The sequence below is a fragment of the Lupinus angustifolius genome, chromosome LG04, assembly GCF_001865875.1.
Source record: "Lupinus angustifolius cultivar Tanjil chromosome LG04, LupAngTanjil_v1.0, whole genome shotgun sequence".
Taxonomy (NCBI): domain Eukaryota; kingdom Viridiplantae; phylum Streptophyta; class Magnoliopsida; order Fabales; family Fabaceae; genus Lupinus; species Lupinus angustifolius.
In genome coordinates, this window is record NC_032012.1 from 2,219,822 (window position 1) to 2,239,478 (window position 19,657).

General features: G+C 31.1%; 1 protein-coding gene across 1 annotated transcript; it reads right to left on the minus strand.

The window, feature by feature from the left end:
• LOC109345069 (cytochrome P450 90A1-like) lies at window positions 1,309-9,712 on the minus strand. The gene is made up of 8 exons (XM_019583847.1): window positions 9,143-9,712; window positions 7,111-7,260; window positions 6,660-6,902; window positions 3,435-3,521; window positions 3,219-3,297; window positions 2,986-3,092; window positions 2,313-2,443; window positions 1,309-1,541 (listed from the first exon to the last, which is right to left on the minus strand). The coding sequence occupies exons 1-8, from the start codon at window positions 9,656-9,658 to the stop codon at window positions 1,409-1,411; spliced, it is 1,446 nt and encodes a 481-aa protein (XP_019439392.1). The 5' UTR covers window positions 9,659-9,712; the 3' UTR covers window positions 1,309-1,408.

Here is a 19,657-nt window from a genome sequence, read left to right on the forward strand (position 1 = left end):
CCACACTAAATTTTTGGGATTTCATTAAAGATGCAACCTTATTTGCCAGTGTCCGAAAGGAAAAAGATGGAATATTTGTATGTTGTACCTAACTCCCTTTTCAATATGGCAGGTATGGTAGAAGAAATGTTAGGGAATCCTTGGTATTTATTCTATTTTTTTATATGAAACATGAGACTAACTTTATCAAATCATGCTACAAATACAAAAAAGGCAAAATGATGTGCGTGATTTGTGTAGGGATGTACTGCAAATACGTCTATGAAATGATCAACATCTTTCAAACCATAACAAGGACCAGGCGGTAGCATAAAGTGAAATGATATAAAAGGTGAACTATTACACAATACTCTCAATTAGTGAAGTAAGAGATGATAGACATATGTAATCTTATCTTTACAGATGAAGAGATTGTTTTCAAAATTTGAATTTATAATATGATGATTATTAAATAATAACCTTACTATTAACAAAAAAAATTATTGTCATGTCAAGCTCACTCTCTTATAAAGTGAAATAATATGAAAAGTTAAAATTGATGTTATAATAAAAGCAAGAGTTGCAATATGTAATTATTATCCCAGAATCTGTAGTTGCTAATTGTGCTCACCCTCCGTGACATACTCAGTATAAACAAAATAGATGTAGGTTATAATTGATGATATTTATTAGTTAGGATGAGAAATGGAGAATACATCTCTCTTCTGTTTTTTCATTTTGCTTTGGGCTAAAAAAGTAAGGAGACGTTTTCAATATGTGGACCCATTAAAGGTTTCATTATTGAGCCACAAATATGTAGACCTTGACAAAAAATTCCCGTAAACTGCACAGTTGTTTTGACTTGATTCACAAAGAAAAGCAAAATTATTTTTATACTATTTTCAAAGTATATATTTTTAATATTCATCATTACATGTTTTAATATAATTTTTTCAAATTTTAGTATCTTATGACAAAGGCTAAAAATATAAAAATCAACATTAGTATATATAACATGACACATAAATAAATAAAAGTTATTAAGCTTGAATTAGACAATCCACAAAATAAAAGTTACTCCAATGATAAAATAAGCAATCTAATGAGAAAACAATCCAAAAAATGAAAGTACTATTGAAATTTAATGGATAAAATAAGAAGTGAAATTCATTAGATTTTTTGCTTATTTTTTCATAGATAAAAGCTGAATTTATAAATTACACACCATCTTATATACAAACAAACATTATAGATCTATTTGTAGGTTAAATTTTGAGAAGAATAAAAAGAAGACTTTAGAATTATCTGCTATAAGTGTAATTCACGTTTTTCAAACATTTTTCTTTTTATTCCCCTCAACCACTCAACTTGAAAGAGACTGCAACATATTAAACTGAACTACACTTAGTTCTTATTCTTTGACCTTTCTCTAATGTTTGTTTTGCACACATTGTGTTGTACTTGCTTTGGACCCTTCTCTACGCTTCACTATGATCGGATACCTTTTTTGTGTCCTTGTGGTTGGAAAAAATACCAACTTGTCTTTCTCAGCAGGAACCCAACTGCCATTCAATTTAAAGCACACCATTAGTCATATAACAAGCGAATGATTGTTAGTTTCATTGGTTTTCCAATAATAAATGGATCTGATTCCAATAAGAACTGTAGAGTAGAATAAAATAATTGCACTCACAAGTAAACTCAATCATGAATTCACACTTCTAATTATCAGTTTCCCCTAATTTTTAAAAGAATGTTTAGTAATCTATGTGATCCTAATTACAAGATAATTCAAGAATGTATTTTTCTATTATTGAGACTATCAAATAATGAATAATATTTGTGGGTAAGAATATATTTTTATAATATTTTAAAAAAAATTAAGAAAAATTATTACAATTTAGTTAGAAGTGTCTTATAATAAGAAAGATAGGAAATATATAAGATACAATAAGTAACAATGATCAAAATTAAACTCTTTATGCTCTACCTCATATCCAAAAACTAATATTTTGAAATGTAAAAGTATAAGAGTAAATTTTTTATCTACCAAATACCACCTACGTTCGATAACATGTTTAATATTAAATAAAATGTGATTATCACAAAATATTAAATAGGATGCCTATAATAAATTGTTTTACTCCACTAAAAATCTGTTAAATTTTGAAGGGGAATAAATGAGAAAAGAAGACTTTTGAGTCATCTCAGTAGCATAATTATTAGCTCTTAATTAAACCTTTCATTTTCATTCATCCCCTCCAAAATTCAGTCGTCGACAAACCCTAATATGTGCACGTTAACATGCATGCATGACATGAAAAACGTTGTACCTGAAGGTGGTAACAAAGCGGTGAAGGAAGACAGAAAGCACCACTCTGGCAAGCTCATAACCAGGGCACAATCGTGGCCCTCCTCCAAATGGTGTGTATAAATTCCCAGGGTTCATTATTTCTGAGTTGCTCTGTTCAATTTTCATCACAAGTAATCACAAAATAGAAATGTAAGTGCACTGAACATTACATCAAAGAAGCAATAGTAAAGTAAAAGAGAGTATAGTGTCTCTGCTGTTCTTTTTATTGAACATCTTTTGAGTTGTTAAAGAAGTTAAAAAAAATTATCAACTAATAGTATTAGAATTTTATATGTTGTTATTACATCATCTACCATTAATGTTTAATTATCATTGACTCTCTAAAAAAACATAATACAAATAAATTATAAATGATATGCTGATTATATATAAATATTTACATTGACATATATATCACACTCTTAGTATTATCATTTTAATTTAAAGTATCTAAAATTATGTGTATTTTAAAAGTTACCCTTCATAGTTATGCACCACTCATTCTCTATTTTTAATATAATCTAATTGATGATACATAGCTAGATATGTGTATTTTGATAACAAATTTAATTAATGTAATTAGAAATCTGGAATGAAACATGACCAAAATCAATATTTGAAAGATGTGATATAAAAAGGATGGAATGGAGTACCTGCCATCTCCATGGATTGAAATTACGGGCATCTTTGAAATTGTCAGAATTCATATGTACAGCACGAAATGATGCAAAGACCTTCCATCCCTTAGGAATAGTATAACCTATATACATGTGAGGCATTGAAATTAAACTATATACGTTGTATATTAATATGCACTATGTGAATTATATAATATAATAATATAACTGTTGATTTAGTCCATACACATTATTTTCTCAGTGATTACCTTTAATGTTAATGTCAGTCGTGGCTCTCCTGAATATCCCACCAATTATGTTTGCCACCCTTAAGGTCTCATTCACTACCTGTATTGTACAAAGAATTAAAAATATAGATAAATTTTTTTAGTAATCCTTGTAAATAAATTAATACTTGAGACTATTATATTGTTCATTTTTAAATTGCTGTTATTTACAAGTGAGGATTAACTAAGTATACTTACGCATTGAGTAAATGGCATTGATTTGTAATCTGTCCATTCTAGTACTGCATCTGGGTCATTCCTTGCTCTGATTTGGTCATGCTCTTCCTATAATACAACACCAATCAAAGACCAAAGTATATTATATTAAAAGAAAGAATGGGTCAAGGTTAAGAAATACTACTAATATTGAACATCCAATTGCATTGTAATCCTCACTTAGTAAAATTCTTAACTTAGATCAAATAACAAATGGATTATAGCTCAGAAATATTAATGTTGAAGGTAAATATGAAATAGTTATATGCCCTTTAGGCAAGTGAAGAAGTTACCGAAGAAAATATTGCATGTTGTAAAACACCTCAAATACATGTTCAAGATTAATAATTTAATTACTCATTAGAAACCTTCATAAAGAAAATGTATATTAAAAATACAACCCTCGAATTTTGAAAGTCTATACTATATCACTTCCAAACTAATACACATTTTCTATTTTAAATTCCTGAACAAATTATATACACTCTAACCTTTCCCTTAACTTAATCCTAACCGTGTCATCATAAATAGTTGTTATTATAAATAGTTATTGAAATAAGAGCAACACGATTTCCCATGGGAGACATGGTCCAAGAAAGTGAGAACAGGTTGTGCAACACCGAAGTCAGTAAACTGTATTAAACATCACTCAAATTATATTCTGCATGATAATATTAAAACAAAAATAGAAAAAATAATGAATACTTAATTTTTTAATTGATATAACATATTTTTTTATCTGTATATGATATGATTTGGAACATAAAGATCAATATGATCTTCAGATTGGGTGATAAGGGTGTTTCAGCCTTTCAAGGCATGGACATGTCGTGTATGATGAAGTCAAAAGACAAAAACCAAGCGTGCGCTTCGGGTGTAATAATTTTGCTCTTTGCTTCCAACAATGTCTGTCTTGTCTCTTACTTTGTGCGTCTGTACTTTTCTAACATGTTTTTATACCTCAACTCATAACTCTCTTTCTTTTAAAATGTAGATTTAAATTTGATATTTTAAAATAAACTATTTTAAATAATAAAGGCGAATATGAAAATTTATTGTTTAACAAAAATCGAAGTAGATTCACATGTTAGTCTTTATTTTATCACTTTCCTTTATATTAATTAATTTTTTATCAATAAAAGACAATTTTATTAAAATAGTTATATAAGAGTGCGAAATTTAGAAGAAGAAAAAAAGAAAAACATGGAAGTGAGAGAAAAATTATAGTCATGACAGATTCAAAAAAACTTAAAATGATAGTAATTTTTGTTTTTGAAAGGCACATGTAATTATTGAAATTTTAGTTGATACAACAACTTGTGAAGGTAAAATTAAAAAATGTTAACTGACTTCTCAATTGATATTATAAAATGGCATATAATATGAAATAAAATAATATTTATAAATAAAATAAGATAGAATTGGGCATTTAATATTAAATATAGAAAGTTAATAAAAAATTACTTTTGTTTTTTAGATCAATTTCTTTTTTACTTTGCAATGAAGCCTAATTACTTGACTAATGTTCAATAAAATAAAACGTAATTGTAATACTTAATAAAAAAAATTAAACATAAAAGTTAATGTATTTTTTATTTTAAGAACATATGTTTGTTAGTAATTAAAATAGAACTAGTTACTTTACCCAAAAAAAATAGAACTAACGATGAGGATTTAAAATTAGTTCATGGATGAGATCACATGTCTATTTCACATCTCACTTTATATCTTAAATTAACTAAGAAGTTTCATTCAATTAAAAAGAAAAATAAAAAAATAAAAAATAATATTTAATATTTTTTTGTGAAATTTGTTAGTTAAAGACATGTAATTAAGAAAATTTTATGATAGAGGATTCTTATCCGTGTCCAGAGCACCTAACCAGATCCCTCCTTATGGTTGCAGGTTTCTCACTGAAGCCATTAACTAAGGTTAATTGTTTAAAGGGTCAGGCTTTAACTACAAGTTTCAATTGATTTGAATTTATTTAATGTTCACAAAGCAATAAAACTAGATTATCTCTCATATCACTTTTTTGTTGTTGAAATGGATGTATCATACTAGAATCACTATACTTTAACTTTTATATTCGTTATTCATTTTATTAGTTAGTCATCAAATTTTAATTAAGGTATTTAACAAAAAAAGAACACTTTTAACCAGTTTTTAATTAAGGTATTAAAGAAGTTGAGTATGTCATTGAATTATGGTTTAAGATAAAACTTTAATACTCTCGTACGTATACCTTTTCATATTTTGTTGTTGACCATTATAGTTTTATAAAGATAAAAAATACAAAATATATGACGGATTATTAAAAATATATAAATTATTTGGAGTGCCAATTAATAACCTCAATTAAACATGCCTAGGTAGAAATTTAAATCATGGAAGTGTAGTGGAGGAGGACCAGATAACGAAAATGAGGCTCCAAAGAAGCAACACCACACGGTTGTCGCCATGGACATGGGCAAGGTGGAGGGGTTTCTACCTGCCAGGTCCACTAAACCCACTTTGAAATTATTTCATATAAAAATTAACAATTACTACGTATTAATAAAAAAATAAATTAGACTATATTAATAACAAAAAAAAAAACTAAACATATATTGTATCTTAAAAAATATGTTAATACCATCATTTTAAAAAAAAAAATTGTACTACCAATGATATTTTTTCACCTTTTTGATAAAGAACTAATCAATTTCGGGTTCATAGTTGTCTCTCTCAAATAATGCTGTTCCCAAGAATCGAACATCGACCTTGGAGTCCAATGAAACTTTACCCCACTAGATAATCATTTTGTTAGTTTACTTTTAAATATCTATTCGCATGCTTCCTTAATCACTCCCAAATTCTTTAAATTAAAATAATTTGAACTTGTCAAAAAATTTAAAACAAATTGATATTGTCTATAATAATGTCATAATGAGAAAAATGATTTATATATTTGCGTGGACTCCAAATTCATATAATATACCTAAAATAGAAATAATAAATAAGCAAGTTAAAAATCTATACATTAATGGTCTAAGAGTTTTTAAACTTTAAGTTTGTGTTAATTATTATTAACTATTAAAATAAAATATAATAAATAATGTAGAACAAAACTTTATATTAATGATTCATTAATATTAAATTCCTAATAAATAAGTGCTTCTAACGAAAAAAATAGTGTAAGATAAGATGTGTGTTATATATAGGTACCTTGAGTTGTGCCAAGGCTAGAGGAGTCTCGGTGAGGAACTTGATCGCAAGAGTCATTATGGTTGACGTTGTTTCATACCCAGCTACAAGCAAAGCTAACATAAAATCTACTATTTCCTCGTCCGACAAGTTTTCTCCTGAGCCCAACAATGCCCCCAACATGTCTTTTTTCTCTATGCTTTCACTTTCTTTTCTCCTCTCCCTCACTACTAGCGTTAGTGCCTCTGCCACCTTTGTTCTTGCCTACAAAATCAATTCCATATTATATAACTCATGCGTTAAGAGTTTTATACATTATCGTTGTATCATCCTACATTATATTTAATTATTATAAATTCTCCAAAAAACTAATATAAATAAATAATATAATAATTGTGTATAAATTTTAAATTGATAATGCTTAGATATTACACTCAGTAAATAAATAAAAAATGTGTTAAGGTGCCTGCACCTTGATTGCTTTGCGGTAAGTGGTGGATAAGAGAGGTAAAGGAAGGGTGAAGAATCCTTCAATTACAAGAACATACTCTTTCCTTAGACTTTCGGTCCATTCACCTGGATCAAAGCTCATCAATTGCTTCACGCTCAACTCAAATGTTATCTGCAAGTAACCCAAATAAAGAAGCAAAAATATTGTTAAAAACGCATAGTCATGATCATCATTACACAAAAATATTTAATTAGAGAATAGGGGAATAAGAAAATAGTTATTTTATTAAAGAATGGAATGAAAAGGAACCTTTTTTTGGGACAAGAATGAGATAGCGAATATATAACATCATGTCACATGCAGCACATTCATATATGTACATTATATTATCGCCCTTAATGATGCATCACCTGATGTTTTATATGCATAATGATTATTATGTATCCTTTACAACAAAATAACCTTTTCATTAAGTTAACGTGTGATATAAGGACTTTAATGCAAGGGAACTAGAGATATTGTACCGAACCATGGAATATGAGTCACCACCCCCAATTCCATCACGTACATTACATCCACAATTTCACAGGCTTAAATAATTAATTTAACCTTCAGGGATTAATCAACATGAACAATGGGATTAAATATAAAAATAAAATCAAAAGGCAAAAATGATACTCAAAGAGGGGGAGAGAGAAACTTTTAAACATTAAAGTGCTACATAGGCACTTTGGACTAAATAAGTAAATAAACAAAGCAATATATGGTTGATAAAATTATGAGGTGCACAAAGCTATTGCCATGTTCATCACCTTTCCTACACACGCCCCATATGCTATTATGATGGTAATTGAGGTAGCTAGATTAGACCAATTCCTAGGTGAGTTAATTTTATTGTCTCATAAAGTGTATTATTTCATGTGTTATTATTTATCATTGGTTAAAAGATTATATTTAAGTTAAAATTTGATGTATTGCATATCAATTCTTATATACCGTATTAAGAGATTTTTCTTTATAGTATATATAATCAGTCGTTTTAATAATATTAGTTTTGGTTTTTATTTTGGTCCAATTTATATAATCATTTTCAAATTTTTATATACAATATTAGATAAATTTATGACATAAATTCTCTTATTTACTCAAACAAATGGAGTAGACATAAAAAATGACTTAGTCTTATTATCAATTTAGATAAATATGATACAACAAGCTTAGTAATTTGCCCTCTTCCTTAGTTTGCATGAAACTATCCAGAAAAATACTCAATCCACGTGAAATCACCAAATACGGGCGAGAGTAGTATATACAGATAGATACACTAGTCCGAATTTAATCTATTTTTAACCGAATTATAAAAATCGATAAAATAACTATTAGTAATTTTCATGATTATTTAAAAAGATAATGTGATATTGTAATTTTTTCTTAAATCTAGATAAAATGTTTACCCAAGTCTCTATAAATTTATTGTTTATCATTAATAAATAAAATATAACTACTTGAAATATTTAATAAAGACAATTATGAGAGGAAGATATAAATATTAAATAAAAAAGTATAAAATATAGGATAACAAAAACTATTTAATAGATACCGTATAAGAATGAATAATGAAAGAATAAAAAATAGACTCACATATGTTTAATATCAAAATTTTCCATCGTACCTTCAATTTCCTCTCCATAATACTGCCTCACAACTAGCTAGATAATAATTATATAATATGAAAAGTCAACCAAGCATCCTTACCTGTAAGTATAAAGATATGTTGTATTTAGAATAATGTCACACACTAATAAAAGTATATTATTTGAAATTAAAAAAATTCATTTTTTTATTTTTTATATTTTTGGTTCAATATGATTAATTTCTACACTGTTTTAAGACACAATTAGCAACAAAAAAAATCCCTTTCCTACCCATAAGAGTTTGGTAACAGAGAAGCACATGGCGATTTCATTTGGGAAAGTAAGAAAGATTCATATACTTTTTTAAAAGAAAATCTAATTGATTCAAATGATGGATCAAAGGGATTGTGGTGCCTAACCTTCTTTGCCTCCTCCATGAGTAAAACCCGATCGGTCCAAGAATCCAAGCTGAGCCGAATGAGCCGGTCTATATCAACAAGCAAATGATCCTTGATAATTGTTGAGTTAGCAAAACTCATAGTGAGTGAATGCATTCTCTTATGTGAAGCTCCCTTCATGATAAGCAAAGAGTGTTTCCCTAATAGGTTCGATATTGAACCGGGGTAGCTGGAATCAAAAAGCTTCCCTTCGTTCATAAGTATGAACCGGTTCATCTCCGGTTCGGCCGAAAACACGGTCGGTTCGCCGAACACATGAGTCGTGAAGATTGGACCGTACCGGTTCACTCGCTTGTCTATGAACGGTTCAGGGTTTTCACTCTTGTATGCAGATATGAGTTGGAGGGTTTCTCCGATGAAAGGAAGACCGAGGCTCCCCGGCGGAAGGCGGAGATGGCGGTGGCGTGATTTTCGGAGGAGGATGAGAGAGATGATGAATATAGTGATGATGAAGAGAAGTGCTAAGAAAGAAGCCATGGTATTGTGAAAAAGAAGATAAAGGCACCAATAATAAAACTAACTATATATGTGTTTATATATATAGATACAAAGTGGGAGATGTAAAAGAACTATCAGTTGTCCAAATTGTTTCATAAATTAAGTCTTACACTAATATTATTGAAGTAAAAAAATAAAAAGTAATAAATATTTAATTTTTTTAATTAATACATTATATTTTTATTTATATAGAGATATAATTTGAAATATTGTTTAGCATAACCCAGTATTTTTCATAGATGGGGTGGTTTAATTCTGAGAGAGGGAATTAAAGTGTCACACGAAGAGTAGGTACTTGTTTTACTGCCGATTTAGAAAGTCGTGGATGGTGAAGAAAAGGATGTGGGGATATTTTAGAAGATGAATGGAAAGTCAAGTACCCTATAGAAATGCTGACATCCAACATTAATTAATGGTTAATGGTTAATGATTCAAACTTTGAATTATTTATCAACAAAATAAATTTAAATATTATATTATCACTTATTTTCTTTCCATTTTAATATTCTCTAAAGAGGATATGAACTTTATGTTAGAGTCACACTTTTTCATTTTAACTTTCTTTCATACTCATCTTTTCATTACACTTATTTTAATATTTAGTCAAATTTAATATTATTTTAATATAATAACTAATATATTTTATTATTTTTTATGCATATGCACACTTAATTCTTTATATTCAAATAAACAAATACGACTGAATAAATGTGTCATAATATTTAATATATGATATATATAAGGTGATATCTAAAGTGTTGGTAAATATATTAAGGCATTTCTTCATGACCTAATTGGACCTTTGTAGAGTAGCTTTATCACTAGGAGAGGTACTATAGATAATGTCATTCTTGTCCGAGAGGTGATGCATTATAATCACAAATCTAAGCAAAAAAAGGGAGTTTTGGTGTTTAAGGTAGATTTAGAAAAAGCTAAGACAAGGTCAACTACGTTTTCTTAGAACAGACACTGGTGGAATTTGGCATACCCTCGATAATTGTGAGGCTCATTATGTGGTGTGTCAGATCTGGTAGTATGCATCTTCTTTTGAAGGACTCGCGATTAGAGAGTTTTAAACCTTCTAGGGGTCTCTGTTAAGGTGATCCAATATCCCCTATCTTTTTGTTCTCTGCATAAAAAAATTGGCGCTTCTTATCCAGCAAAAGGTGGACTCTAGTGTGTGGAAGCCACTTAGACTATCCAAAGGTGGACCTCCTATATCTCATTTGTTGTTTGTAGATGACATTATGTTGTTTTGTAAGGCCTCAAGTACCCAAGTTAGACTGCTCACTACTACTCTTGATGATTTTTGTCAAGCTTCTGGTATGAAGGTTAATGTGATTAAATCTAAATTCATGTGCTCTAAGAACGTGACTAGCAGAAGAAAGACCAACATTATGAATATTTGAATCACTAATTTGGGTAATTACTTGGGAATCCCCCTGGTTCAAGGGAGGATTCGTAGATCTAATTTTAATCCATTGATGGAGAAGATTCAAGTTCGTTTGGCTACTTGGAAGTTGAACCTCCTAAATAAAGGTGGTAGGCTATGTCTGGTGAAATATGTTCTCACTAACTTATACAATGTAGAGTATGTGGCTCCCTCAGAGTGTGCATAACGAGATTGATAGGATGTCTATAAACATTATTTGGAGTGGCGATGCTAGCAAGAGAAGTCTTAATCTAGTTGGATAGGATGTTGTTATTAGGCACAAGAGACATGAGAGTCTTGGGATTCGAGACTCTCAACAAATATCTCTCTTCTTAGAAAATTAAGTTAGAGTATGATCCATGATAGCAATAAAATATGGTGCAATGTGTTGAGAGAGAAGTACCTTAAAGGTTGTTCCATGTTGTTTGCTCCTACTAAGTCGTCTGCTTCGTCAATTTGGAAGAATATTGTGAACGCTACAATTGTTCTTCATGATGGGTTCAGTCTGTAGCTAGGTAATGGTGGGAAATCTTTCTAGTATGATAATTGATTGGAATGGGTAAGCTCTGTACAATGGTGGATTTTGTTCACATTCCAGATACTATGATGAGAGTGAAGGATCTTTGGAGAGATGGACATTGGAATCTTAATGTTTTGTCAATGGTGCTTCCCACGTTGGTATAAGATATTATTAGTAGTATTCAAGTTCCAACTTCCTCTACTCATTTAGATGACTGCTGGATTTAGGAGAATCATGCTACTAGTAACTACACTGCAAACTCAGGATATTGGTGGTTAAAATATATGGATGAGGTAGGCAACTTCACGTCTTACTAGTGTTAGATTGGAAAAGTCAAATTCTGGAAAAAGTTAAGTTTTTATGTTGACTATCTTCTCATGATTGCCTACCTATTAATCTACTTGGATACATAAGGAATATGGCGAGTTCACCTCTATGTCTTCGGTGTAACAATGATGTGGAAAATATCATTCACATTCTTCGTGAATGTGAGGATTCGGTTCTTCTTTGGCAACTCCTAGGCTTCAATAGTCAACCTTTTTGGGATAATCAGTCGTGCGTATCGTGGTTAATGTGGAACTCTCGAAGTCTGCATGAGAATTTATTTTTAGCTGGTGTCTAGTGGGCCAGGAGATAGAGGAATAACTCCATATTTGAGAGTTTATCTTATGATATTTGTTATGTTGTAAAAAATATTTATCAAGATATGAGAGACTGGAATTATCTAGATTGTTTCTCTATGGAAGATTCTAAATCTAGCATGCTTTGGTGCAAACCAGATAATGGAGTGTTCAATCTTAACGTGGATGGTAGCTGCAACGTTGATGATAATTTGACTAGTAGTGGTGGTGTGATCCGTGATTATAAAGGCCATTGGATTTCTTGTTTTTCACCTAACTTTGGTGTTGGATCTCCCATCCTTGCTGAGCTTCAGGCAATGGAGTATGGCTTAAGGTTGACTTGGAATTTGAGTTGTCGAAAACTGATTTTGGAGAGTGACTATCTAAAAGCAATCAATCATTTCCAAAGGTTTACAAATCCGGAACCGAGATCTAGCTCCTGTTGTTAACAACATTCATCGTCTACTTATAGAAAATTGGGATGTTCAACTTCATCCTATGTTGAGAGAGGGCAATATGATGGCATACTTTATGTCAAAAGTTAGAATCCATGATCACGCTGATGTTTAGTTCTAAAATACATCTCCTACTGAAGTAACGCACGTCTTAAAGAGGAATCTTTCTCCATTAGTCAAGTTGTTTTTTTTTTCTTTTCCGATGTATCAAAAAAATAGTAATGTCTATTCTTTTTTCTATTTATTTTCCATTTTGACTTTTAAATGAAGATAAGTTTTAATATATTAATGAAAAGGAAACTATGTATATTAATTTTGGTTGAATCAATTATATATTACTAATTGTGACTTATGAGTTCGTGCATGGCACGACTTCTTTCCCCAAATTTTCTTGTATTTTAAATATAAACGGTTTATTTTCAATTATTATTTTCTGTTGAATTATTTTGAATGATATATTCTGCTTTTTTATTTTATATTGTCATTATGTTTGTATTAAATAACCAATTAATTTATACTCCACGTCTGATTATGTTGAACTCATAATATATATTTTATTATTTAATATAATTTGAATTTGATATTTAAGTTATTCAAATTAGATGTGTTCTAGTTCAATGCAATTTTATTTTCATCCATCTAAACTATTTTTTTTCTTTTTATGTTAGGATAAGATGTTTTATACAGAACAAAAATCACATGTCTTAAAAAAATCATGTTATTATATCTCAAGCTAATTATATTCTATCATATTAGTTTGTACTTTTTAATTGATTGAGACAGAATAGGACACCAAATATTAGACATATGATTTCAATTCTTAATTCTTATAGGTGAGAGATTATTAAGGATTTGGATTCTTTCTTACCACCATAACTCATCAAGAAGTTTTGGTGCCTTAAGTTTTAATGATTCTAATAAGAGAAAATGAAAGAAAACAAGAAAATTGTATGAAGTAGTTTTTGTCTTATAATCTATTAATGGTGGGATAGGATCTAAATCCATGAAAAAATTCCCTCGTTCTCTCTCTAACTTTTTGAATGAAAAACAAAAAACATTGACAAAAAAGGAAACATGACATGTATTAATATAAACCGACTCGTAAAGGTGGCACAGATGTGGATCGCGTTGTAATTGCTCCGTTGAACTTGGGGGCCAATATGCATCGCTTCATTATTTGCATGTCAATATACATGAGATTAAATTTGTATATGAGATAATTTATTTGCATCTCAGTACTAGAATAAGAAATACAGATTGATTTAATAATTTATATAATTTTTTATTTAAAAGTAATTTAAGGTATATATTATTAAAAAAAATCTAAATCTACATGTCATAATTTTATTTAGTATTAGATCGTTCAATACTGAATATGATTCACCCTCACGATACATACCCTATCCTAATTACACATTACATGTTAGGGATGGCAACATGGCAGAATGAGCACATGTAGTGCTTTCCCGTACTCATATCCGTACTATTTATAGATACATGCATGAGTAGCGAGTATTTGCGGGTACCCTCAAGTTTTTAAGTTTTATAGTTAAATATTTTATAATAATCAATATATATAAAATAATTATTGTGTGAATAATAAAATTTATGTACATATTAAATTTATCATATATTTCAATCACTAAAACTCATTATAAAATAATACAAAAATAGATAATATATAAGTATAAAATAATAATAAAAATGTAATATCTATAAATTATTGAATTAAAAAATTATAAATATGCGATACCCGTGGGGCAAGTATCATAATATCCGCTCTCACCCATAAGTTATTTTTATCGGTACTTGTTGCTAGTATTTTAATAGTATCACAGGGAAAGTATTTTTGCCATCCATATTGCATGTAATGAAACCCTAAGTCACCTATTTAATTAGATTGCTTAAATCCCTAAGACAGTGGCAACTCCATAAATTTAAATATACATAAGTAGTTAATATTAAAAAATATAACTTCTCCTATCAACAAAGATAATAATTGCTAACGTGAGACACACGGGTACTTTAAAACAAAGAAACATCCAATATTTTTTTCATAATTATTCTCTGAATGTTCATATTTGGGAATATTGAAATTTTTGACACTCATCAGATTATCCCTCTCCATTTCAGTATCTATATATAATCATTAAACTTTTCATATACAATTTCACATCTAATTCTTAGTAATAATTATAGCCGGATTTCCACAAGTTTTATAAAAAGACCAATGATTCCATCAATTCTAAAAATGTGTCAAAATACATTTCTGAAATAATTTTCGAGTTGACTATATATAATGCCACAAGTTCTACTCGAATAAGTTTGAAGGATAAAAAAATTGTGACTTATACCTACAAAATAAAGAAAATCTCTTTTAATCTAACGTACTACAAAAACACAAAGAAGCAATCATTATTGTGGCAAATATGTTTATCTCTATACGTATATAATTTTTTTTAACTTTGTAAAGACACACACCCCACTAAAGAACATGTAGGTCCGTCCCTGTCTGGAGACACATTTTCCTTAAAATAGTTGACTAATCATATATGACTACAATGACCTTCATTCACTCATTATACTTATTTTTCATCCTTATGAACTTCAGTTAGCTGACTTTTTATGATAATGTCGATTACATTGATCATGTGTTTTTGTTAATCTTTCGTTATCTTTAATGAAGTATAATAGCAATTGTCCAAGACAATTTATTGTTGCTCAAGGCAAATTCCATGTTTCAACACATACAGCTAAAACTGACCATGTCAAGACATAGGCCATGATTGAGGCAGATGTGCATCATGATCGTGCAACTGCTCGAGTCATGTCCAGGCCAAGTCTTCATTTCTGACTGAGGCACGTTTCTACTTGGTGCATGAGGCGCACAACTTGGCGCATCAGGCGCACAATATGATGCACCAGGCCTGCACACTCTGGTGCGATGACCTGGCCAATGTGCATCAGTTGGTCTGCACATTTTGGTGCAATGGCTAGATTAACATGTATCGAGTTTTTTCCTTAGGCAATTTTTATTTGTTGATGTTTCTAGAAGAATGGTTTGTAGTAGGACCGTTTTATTTGACATATGTTAAATAAGGAAATTAGTTATAGGTAGTTAAGTTAGTTGTGTGGATTTCTTAAGCCACAAGTAATCCTTTAAATACATGTACTTAGCAAAATTATTCAATCAATAAAAAATAACTCTTCTTCTTACTTTCTTCCAAATGAGTTCAAATTCCTTTATGGTATCAGAGCTATCATTTTGAGAGCTCTGCCGCAAGCCATTCTTCTTGATTACCTAGATATAATCTTCTTCTTCCTTCCCTTTTCGATACTTGGCCTTCATTCATGGAAAACATTGAACCTGGTGAAGTACAACATGCCTACCAGATGCAAGCTGATCAATCATAAAACCCAACAAGTCCTTACTATCTTAACCCTAGTGAAAATCCAGGTGTTGCATTGGTATCCAAGGTTCTTGATGGAAACAATTATGATTCATGGTATAGGTCCATGAAAAGAGCACTGACATCAAAGAACAAGTTTAAATTCGTAAATGAAATGATAAAGATGCCAGACCAAAATGATGCAACCTTTGATGCTTGGAAAGATGCAACACTATGATCACTTCTTGGATAACAAGGTCTTTGTCTCAGCATATTTGTCAAAGCATAGTATACATTAATAGTGCCCAAGAACTTTGGGACAATCTCAAAGCAAGGTACTCAAAGGGTGACCACTTTAGGATGTCAAATGTACTTCAAGAAATGCACTCAATAAGATAAGGGGATATGAACATTTCAGAATTTTTTTACAGACATAAAGATTCTTCGGGATGAGCTTGATTCACTTAGGCCTTTTCCACATGCACATGCCACAAGAAATGTGTTGTGAGTTTGTGCAAACTTTCCAATGATACAAGGAAATAGACAATATATATGCATCAACATCTTATGTGAAACATGATTCCAAGAAAGTATGTGATTTTTGTCATTATGCAAAACAAGTCAAATTGTCTTTTCCTGTTAGCAATATTAGGGCCAAAAATGCTTTTGAACTTGTCCATATGGACATATGGGGACCTCTTGGTGTTCCCTCAATCCATGGACAAAGATATTTTTTTACTGTGGTTGATGACCATACAAGGCATACCTGGATTTATTTAATGCACTTGAAAGCAGAAGCAAGAGAACTTGTACAAAACTTCACCAAAATTGCCTTTGTCCAGTTCAATCAGAGAATTAAGGAGACTCCACAATAAAACTCTATTGTGGAGAGAAAACATAAGCACATTCTTAACGTTTCTAGGTCCTTGTTGTTCCAATCCTTCCTACCTAAATGTTTTTGGGTGTATGCTGTTAGCCATGCCATCCACTTGATCAATGGACTTCCAAGCAAAGTTCTTGGTATGAAGTCACCTATAGAACTCCAGACTAATAAGCAGCATGAATTCCACAACTTAAGAGTCTTTGACAGTCTTTGTTATGCCTCCACCTTGAAAAATCATCGATCCAAATTAGATCTTAGTGCTAAAAGATCCTTATTCTTGGGATACAAACAAGGTGTCAAAGGCTTCATCTTGTTGAACCTCTACACCAGAGAAATATACATCTCTACGAATGTTGTGTTCTATGAACACATATTCCCTTACAAGTCCACCTCAAATGCTTCAAGCCTAGATAACTAACGAACAACATACCATCCTTCATTTCTCTAATATGAGGACCCTCGCTTTCCTAAGAATGATAGTGGTCAGTCTATGAATCCTCTAACCATCACTGAAAATATCACTTGGAACCGAAGCATTGACCCCCCTTCTGAACAACCTATTCTTGAGAATCCAACCCAACAAATCATACCTCCTAGGAGATCCCAGAGAATCTCTCACCCACCCAACTACCTAAAAGACTTCCACTACGACCTATTAACCTCTTCTACTCCTACTAGTTCCCCTTCAAACATCAAACATCCTCTTCATACTGTGTTATCTTATGCAACAATCCCTAACATTAACCTACACCATTGCCTTTCCATAACCACACATGATGAACCTAAGACTTATCACCAGGCTATTAAATCTAAGGATTGGATTCAAGCAATGAGAAACGAATTACTAGCCCTTGAACAAAATAACACTTGTACTTTAATGAACCTTCCTTCTAGTAAAAGGGCCATAAGATGTAAATGAGTTTATAAGCTCAAATACAATTTTGATGGAACCATAGAAAGACATAAAGCTTGATTGATAGTCAATGGCTACACACAAACTGAAGAGCTAGACTAAGGGTGAGCATGGGTCGGGTTAAAGCTTATCCTTACCGGCCCTAAATATTGATCGAGTCACTTTTTTGAACTCGAACTCGGCCCTAGACCCGAAGCTAACCCGACCCTAAATAGCAACCGGGTCAGCCTTTAAACCCGACCCGACCCTAGACCTGGTTAAATATAATGCATACTCATTATAGATAAAGACTTCTCAATATTATTTATTATTATGTATATATAGTTTGATATATAAAATAATATATATATATACATATTATTAATCATGTATATATTATGGAAAAATTAAAGAATAAATGATACTTTCGACCAAAAAATGTGTCATTAATCTATACACATTTGAGTAGAAACACATACAAACATGATGAGCGAGTGACCATAGGATGGGGCGGGTCGGATCATGCTTAGTCCCTACCCGACCCTAAATATTGACCAGGTCTATTTTTCGAACCTGAACCCGACCCTAGTCCCAATCAGACCTGACCCTATTGGGGCCCGATCATGATCGGGCCGTGTTAGGTGAGCGGGTAGGGTCGGGTCCTGATCACCCCTAGGCTAGACTACTTTGGTACTTTTGCCCATATTGTGAACCTCTAACTGCAAGACTCCTTCTTGCTCTTGCTTCTAGTCAAGGTTGGTTATTGGAACAACTTAATGTAAACAATGCTTTTTTACATGGTGACCTTGAAGAGGAAGTTTACATGACTTTACCTCAGGGAGTTGTGTCTTCTACTCCAAACCAGGTATGCAAACTTAACAAATCACATTATGGCTTAAAACAAGCCAGTAGACAGTGGTTTGAAAAGTTATCGTCTTCCCTTATTATCTTGGGCTATAAACAATCCCAACATGATCATTCCTTTTTTACCAAAAATCATCTATCCAATTTTACTACCCTTCTTATATATGTTGATGATCTAATCCTTACTGGCAATGATATTGATGAAATAAGAAATGTAAAAAGACACCTTGACATTCAATTTAAGATCAAGGATCTTGGTCCACTAAATTACTTTCTTGGACTTGAAGTTACTCACTCCTCATTAGGTATCTCTCTTTGCCAAATGAAGTATGCACTTGACATGTTATCTAATACTAATTTTTTGCTTTCTATGCCTATTCCAACACATATGGCCAAGAGTCCACATCTACACCAACATGATATCACTCTTTATAACAATGCTGAACTTTATAGACAAATGGTTAGTAAGTTACTTTACCTTACAAACACTAGGCTTGACTTGAGTTTTGTTGTCCAACAACTTAGTCAATTTATGGCCAACCCTAAATCAATCATTACAAGGCTATGACCAGAGTCTTAAGATACATGAAGGGTACACCTGGACAAGGTTTATTCTACCCTAATACTTATATGCTTCATAGAAATCTAAGAAACAAAATACTGTTTCCAGGTCCTCTTCAGAGGCAGAATATCGTACCTTAGCCATTGCATCTTGTGAAGTTCAATGGCTTACTTATTTACTAGGTGAATTTGCTATTTGTTTTAGACAACCTTGTCTTTTGTTTTGTGATAATAATTCAGTCAGGTTCATTGTTGCTAATGTTGTCTTCCACGAACAAACTAAACACATTGAGATAGATTGCCATGTTGTTCATGAAAGTCTTCAACAAAAGCTATTTCTTCTACTTCCTATCAGAACCAAT

Excerpts from the sequence above, each read along its gene's own strand:
- LOC109345069 (XM_019583847.1), bottom strand. The coding sequence starts at position 9,658 with ATGGCTTCTTTCTTAGCACTTCTCTTCATCATCACTATATTCATCATC. Across the intron at positions 3,298-3,434 it reads CAATGCCATTTACTCAATGC|GTAGTGAATGAGACCTTAAG; the intron begins GTAAGTATACTT and ends TGTACAATACAG. Across the intron at positions 2,444-2,985 it reads TCAATCCATGGAGATGGCAG|AGCAACTCAGAAATAATGAA; the intron begins GTACTCCATTCC and ends AAAATTGAACAG.